This window comes from Hylobates moloch, unplaced genomic scaffold, assembly GCF_009828535.3.
Source record: "Hylobates moloch isolate HMO894 unplaced genomic scaffold, HMol_V3 SCAFFOLD_3080, whole genome shotgun sequence".
Taxonomy (NCBI): domain Eukaryota; kingdom Metazoa; phylum Chordata; class Mammalia; order Primates; family Hylobatidae; genus Hylobates; species Hylobates moloch.
In genome coordinates, this window is record NW_026655355.1 from 1 (window position 1) to 7,176 (window position 7,176).

The following is a 7,176-nucleotide window of genomic DNA, read 5'->3' on the forward strand; positions in this document are numbered from 1 at the left end:
CGCCATTCTCCTGCCTCAGCCTCTCCGAGTAGCTGGGACTACAGGCGCCCGCCACCACGCCCGGCTAATTTTTTGTATTTTTAGTAGAGACGGGGTTTCACCGTGGTCTCGATCTCCTGACCTCGTGATCCACCCGCCTCGGCCTCCCAAAGTGCTGGGATTACAAGCGTGAGCCACTGCGCCCGGCCTAAAAGGTGTATAGTTTTAGGTTTTACATTTAGGTCTATGATCCATTTTAAGTTTGTGTTTGTGTGTGTGGTGCAAGATAGGGATTGAGGGTTTTTTTTTTTTTTTTTTATGTGGATATCCAATTGGTCCAGAATCATTTGTTGAAAAGACTACCCTTTCTCCATTGAATTGCCTTGGCATATTTGTCCAAAATCAGTTGTCTCTTTATGTGTGGGTTTATTCCTCATGCCTCTTGTTTGACAGGCTCTGCCAGACCATGAGGATGAGATCCCGGAGACAGTGCGAACCGTACAGCTCATTAAAGATCTGGCCAGGGAGATCCGCCTGGTGGAAGTAAGGAGCATGGGGCAGGGAAGAGAAGGCATTTGGAAAGGCCTTGAGGCTCAAGTGGCAGGTTAGGCCTCTGCGGTTAGCATGAGAGCCCAGGGGAAGGGTCGGGAAGACCCTACCAAAGACCCAATTCATTCGTTCAAATAATTATTACTGTGTTTCAAGTGTGCCGCACATTGGGCTAGGCTCTTAAAATACATAAATAGTGCCTGCCCACAAAGAACTCAGCCTAGTAGAGGACCCTGAGCAAAGTTAACCTCTTTGAGTTTCAGTTTTCCTCATCTCTAAAATGGGGATAATTGTACCTACTCGAGGATTGTTAAAAGGATTAAAAATAAGGTAATGTGGGTTGAGCACAAAAATAGAGTGCTTGGCACACAGTAGGTGCACAATAAATTCTGATGGTGGGTCGTGGTGGTGGGTGGTGGTGGTAGTTGTAGTTGTTGTTATTATTAATATTTTGACTCAGTCTCTGCATTCTGCAAAGTGACAGTTCTCTCGGGGTGAAGATGATTACAAAGCCATGTTTCAACAGGTGGCATATACCACGAGGCAGTAAGGTATAGTGGTAAGAGATTCAGAGAAACCTGGGTTCTGGTTCCTGCTCTGTCACTTGCAAGCCTTTCAGAGCCTCAGTTTCCTCATCTGCAAAGTGAGGATAACATCAACCTTTCAGGATTTTGTTAGGATCAAAAACTAATGTATGTAGAGCCCCTCGCACAGTGCCTGGCAGAGTAAGTACTCAATAAATGTGAGCCATTGTTATTAGTAGACTTTAATAGCAAAGAGAGAAGTTGGTGTGGGATGGTGAAGTAGCAGAGGCACCAGAGGAGAATTCCTTTAAGCTCAGAAACTGTAAAGTTTTATTTAGTGCCCAGGATATATACATCCATGCTGAAGGGTGGTCAAAGTGAGCTGGGAAGTTGTGCTTCTAGCCTCAATGCTTGCAGCATGTTTCACTGCCTACACCATAGCTTACAGTGTCCACCTCCTACCTCTCATTTTCCTCCAGTCCCATCTGTCAGAATCATTCAGGATAGTTAAAGGCCTACCTTTTCTCCAGCGCCTCCCGCTTAAACCACAAAACTTTGGGCTGGTTGGAAAAGGACTTAGAGATAGATTATATGTGGTCCATGGGCTTTCAAATGTTTTAAAGCAATGGAATCCTTTTTTTTAAAATGACATCTTAGGTGGAAGCCCAATATTCAAAGCATAGCTGCTTTGAATAAGATGAAGGTGGGAGGCCTAGGGCTCCACTTGTTCTTCTCATTCGCCTTCTACCTTCCCCCGATTCTCGGGGCTCCTCCCAAGAAGCTCAAAGGAGCCACAGAACATCTTCAAAAATCACCTTTCCAGTCTAGTCCTTTAATTTTACAGCTAAGCAAACAGTCTCAAATGGTCAGATAACTTTCCTGAGCTAGTTACAGAGCTAGCTAGTAGCAGAATTAGGACTAGAACCTCTCCTTCTCTCAAATCCTGTAGTCCTTAGAATTTGAACCACACAGATTAGTACTTGATTATTTTCTGTCTCATGTCAGCTACTTAATGGAGTCTTTTCTCTCCAATTTTGACAGTAGTGCTTTGCTCGTCTTCTTACTTGTCAATGGCTGGGTAAAGAAATGCCACCCAATAAATTCTTGATGACTCATTATGTAAAAGCTAGGGTGTGCATATGTGGAGCATCTATAAGCCACTTCCATGGCAGTACCACCAGTACCAGGAACAGACCTCTGCTCTTAGTGTTGAGAGAACCCTTGAGTAAGCTCTAATCCCCTCATGTACTAACACTCTTGTAGGACATCTTCCAACAGAACGTTGGGAAGACGAGCAATATCTTTGGGCTGCAGAGGATCTTCCCAGCCGGCTCCATTCCCCTAACCAGGCCAGCCCATTCCACTTCAATGTCCATGTCCAGGCTGTCACTGCCCTCCAAAAATGGTTCAAAGAAGAAAGGCCTGAAGCCCAAGGAACTCTTCAAGAAGGCAGAGCGAAAGGGCAAGGAGAGTTCAGCCTTGGGGCCTGCTGGCCAGTTGAGCTATAATCTCATGGACACATACAATCATCAGGCACTGAAGACAGGCTCTTTCCAGAAAGCAAAGGTGGGTGCTGGCCCATGGGTTCAGCCCAACCCTTTTGGGTGTCCCTTGGAAGAGCAGGGTTTCAAAAAGCAGGCTATCTTGTCTGGCTGCCATGTTCCTTAGACCCCCTGGTGTTTGGCTACCAGTCCCACTCATTTAATAGGCATTTATTGAGATCTTTTCTTTGCTGGGCACTGTGATAGGTGCTGTGGATGTGACTCTCAAGAGGCTGACAGGCGAGTGAGAAAGACAGGCATAAAAACAAATGAGTGCAATCAAGTATTGTGAATGCCACAATCAAGGGTGTGTGTGGGACCCTGAGATACAGAGGAGGGTTGATTCTGTCTGGGTAGGGAAGATTTTCAGGAGCTCTTTTCAGAAAACATAACACTTAGCTGAATTTTGAAATGCTGGGACGGGAATGAGATTTGAAAACATTGTGTGTGTCAGGTTGTAGTCTTGAGCAGGTCCTTGAGAAAAGCCCTCCACCAGGGCTCCATCTTGCCTCAAGATTGTGATTCTCTCCATGGGCATCTGAAGATGTGCCCCCTCTTTTTTAAGGGAACATGGTTCACAAAATTGATAGGTGTCCCCTGAACCAACCACACATTGGTTGCTCCTGTGATCAGTGGGGGTGTGGGGGGACAGTATAGCAGAAGGCCTTGGCTCAGGTGGTTTTGACAGTGAACTGAACCAGTGAAACCGGAGGGAACTTGCCATTGTGATTCCCATGGGAGTCCCAGACAGGTGACAGCTGAGCCTCCTACTTCTACAGTTCAACATCACTGGTGCCTGCTTGAATGACTCAGATGATGACTCACCAGACTTGGACCTTGATGGAAATGAGAGCCCATTGGCCCTGTTGATGTCTAACGGCAGGTGAGGTGGGAAGGAGGAACACAGAGGTACTGGGACTGTCAGTGGTAATATGCCACTGAGACAGGGCATGGAATTGGAATCTAGGGATTGGGACATGGGTAGGAGGGACTGTACTTAGGGCAGTACCTAGATATTATAATGTATCGTTGCTTAGTTCAGAGAACCATGGTGTGGTGTTGGAGGTGGGTAGAGGGAGAGGTCTGAAATAGAATTGGCAAGCCTGAGAAAGATTTTATCAGTTCTAGAAACTTCAGCAAGTCATTGGGAGAGAACCACTGGCAGTAGTAAGTATAGCATACTTACTAAAAGCATTAGTTTTTTCTACACCTTTTGGTTTTCGATTAGATTTTTAGGAACTTAGTTTACAGAAATCCTTGCACACAAGTGTGTAATGATAAATGTTCAGTGTTCACTGCACCATTGTTTGTAATAGTAATTGGAAACATCCAAATGTTCATCAGTAAGGGCTAGATAAATAAATGATGGTACATCTATAGAATGGAATATCATGTAGCTGTTAAAAAGAATGAGACAGTTAAATATTGACACAGAAAAATGTTTAAGGTATATTTTTAAATCAGGTTACAGAATAATACATAGGAATAGTTCCATTTTTACTTTGAAAAGGGCATGTATGCACATGTGTATATGTATGCACGTATGGAAAAGCCATATATAGACTTTTGTATTTTTTGAAGAGGTTTAAAAATGCAACATACAAGCATTAGAAATAAAACTGAAAGAGCACACAGTGAAAAATCTCACACCCATCTCTCTTTCCCTGTTTACCTTCCCATGGACAACCAATGTCAGTGGTTTCCTTCCAGAGATTTGTATGTACGTTTAGGCAAATAAATAGTGTGTTATATATATGTAAATACATATAAAAAAATAGAGATGGGGTCTCTATTATTGCCCAGGCTGAGCTCTAACTCCTAGACTCAGGTGATCCTCCCACTTCGGCCTCCAAAGTGCTGGGATTACAGGTGTGAGCCACCTTGCCTGGCCTAGTTACATATTTTATACTTGTTATACCAAGTTTTTTTTTGAGATAGTCTCGCTCTGTTACCCAGGCTGGAGTGCAGTGGTGCGATCTCGGCTAACTGCAACCTCTGCCCCCTCGGTTCAAGTGATTCTCGTGTCTCAGCCTCCCAAATAGCTGGGACTGCAGGCGCATGCCACTACGCCCAGCTAATTTTTGTATTTTTAGTAGAGACAGGGTTTCCGCATGTTGGCCAGGCTGGTCTTGAACTCCTGGCCTTGAGTGATCCACCCGCCTCGGTCTCCCAAAGTGCTGGGATTACAGGCATGAGCCACCGTGCCCGGCCTTGTTATACCAAGTTTTTAACAGTGGTTATCCCTGTAAAGTACAATAGGGAAGGTAAGAGCAAATTTTCACTTCAGTAGCATTTGAATTTTGTACAATGAGCACGTATTTACTTTTCTTAAAATATTTATTTACTTTAAATAATTTTAAAAGAACAAGTTCTAAAATAATAAAATAAAAGCTGTTTACAACAAAATTATGGACTTGGGAATCAGGCAATCCGAGGTTTAAATCCCAGCTGTGACACATATTCAGTGTTCTACTTTGGCAAACTAATGAACCTATCTGAGCTTCAGTGTCCTCGTTATGTGTATTCTATAGTTAAAACTTACCTTAGGGTTGTTGGAGGATTAAATGAGATAATATACGTAGAATGTTAACCACAGGGCCTGCCATATAATTAATACTTAATAAGTGGTAGTTCTTATAAATATGATGATGAAGATAGAGACAAAAGAATTCTCCATGAAGATGGTGATAATGATGTGGGTATGACCAGAATCTAAGAAGATTGTCAGAAATCCTGAAATACATAGAGGCAGGGGAAGGCAGTAAGGGCTATTTTCTAGATACTCAGAACGCTAGACAGCAGCAGTCAAGAGCCAAGTGCAGAGTATGAACGACGTAGGAACACAAACAACAAAGGTAGCTCAATAGCCTCCCTGTAGGAAAAGGTTACCTTCAGGTCCATCTGGGCCCATCTGGGTGGAAAATAAGGGAAAAAGGAGTGAGAGTAGGGCAGATTCTGAAAGCAACAGAGCTATTTTTGGGGTTTGAGAATCCAGTTACTGAAGTGTAAGATTAGAGAGACCATTGAATATTGCCTTTGTCCAGAACTCATGATAGGTCTCCTGGACAGGAGAAAATTCAGAGTCCTAGGAGTCTAGCCTATAATGGCTATTGAAGGTACAATAAGACATTTCTTGCCCCTGCCCCACCCCCCGCAGTCCTTCTTGTGCTGCTGCCTATTACCCGCTGCAGCTGTCAGAAGCCGTTAAGTGAACCCAGATAGTCAAAGTATAGAAATATTTACAGAAGATGTGATGCTATGTCTGGGCCTCTCTCCAAACTCGGTGTTTTGCAGAGAGTGAGGTGTAGATGAAACAAGACTGGCTATGTTGATAATTGCTGAAACTTAGCTGAGTGATAGGTATATGAGAATTAATTCTACTTTTATATTTTTGTGTGTTTGAAGTTTTTCTTTAAAATTTTTAAAAAAATTATTAGAGACAGGGTCTTGCTGTATTGCCTGGGCTCAAGCAGTTCTCTTGTCTCAGCCTCTTGAGTTAGCTGATACTACAGACATGCACTACCATAACCCAGCTGAAATTTTTAATTATTAGAAGTTAATAAAAGATCAGGGCATACATAGCTGTCATTTATTGAGCATCTCCTCTGTGTCAAAGTCTATCTTAGCTGTTTATTTTATTTTATTATTTTTTTTTGAGACGGAGTCTCGCTCTGTCGCCCAGGCTGGAGTGCGGTGGCGCAATCTCGGCTCACTGCAAGCTCCGCCTCCCGGGTTCACGCCATTCTCCTGCCTCAGCCTCTCCAAGTAGCTGTGACTACAGGCGCCCGCCACCACGCCCGGCTAATTTTTTGTATTTTTAGTAGAGACGGGGTTTCACCGTGGTCTCGATCTCCTGACCTCGTGATCCGCCCGCCTCGGCCTCCCAAAGTGCTGGGATTACAAGCGTGAGCCACCGCGCCCGGCCTATCTTAGCTGTTTATATACACTATTTTGTTTAATCCTCACAACAACCCCAAAAGTAAGTAGTAGTATCCCCATTTTACTAAGGTGAAAACTGAGAGTCAGAGAACCTTATAATATTAGCTACATGGAGCAGTTGCCATGGATCAAGCTCTGTATGAGCTCATTTAATCCTCAACCCTCTGAGGTAGAAAATAGGTCAGTTAAATGACAGCCAATTCACTGAAAGTCAATTTAACCAAATTACTAGTTGCTAAATGTATCAATGTACTGATTTACCAAAAACATGTTTCTTTTTAGCTGTTTATGAGGTTTTTTCCAGCAGTTTGTATTGGTTAATATCATCTACTATGTGTAACAGGATTATCTAAGCCACTTTTGAGTTCTGGACAAAGGCAGTGTTCATTTCAACCAGCAATCATGAGTTTCTTCACTTACTGGCCAACATTTGTTATTTTTTTTTCTTTTTGACTATAGCCATTCTGGTGGATGTAAAGTGTTAACTCATTGTATGTGTTTTTTAAAAAATAAAAATTGTGGCCCGGTGCAGTGGCTCACACCTGTAATCCCAACACTTTGGGAGGCCAGTGTGGGTGGATCACTTGTTAGGAGTTTGAGACCAGCCTGGCCAACATGACGAAACCGTTGTCTCTACTAAAATC

At 43.3% G+C, this 7,176-nt stretch overlaps 1 protein-coding gene across 1 annotated transcript; it reads left to right on the top strand.

Moving 5' to 3' along the window:
- Nucleotides 1-432: 432 nt before the first annotated feature.
- LOC116465118 (histone lysine demethylase PHF8-like) lies at nt 433-3,476 on the top strand (the record flags this gene model as incomplete). The annotated part of the gene is made up of 3 exons (XM_032148309.1): nt 433-522; nt 2,316-2,618; nt 3,373-3,476. Coding segments are annotated over 3 exons (497 nt in total), but the record flags the coding sequence as incomplete, so codon positions are not given.
- Between the last annotated feature and the right edge of the window lie 3,700 nt (nt 3,477-7,176).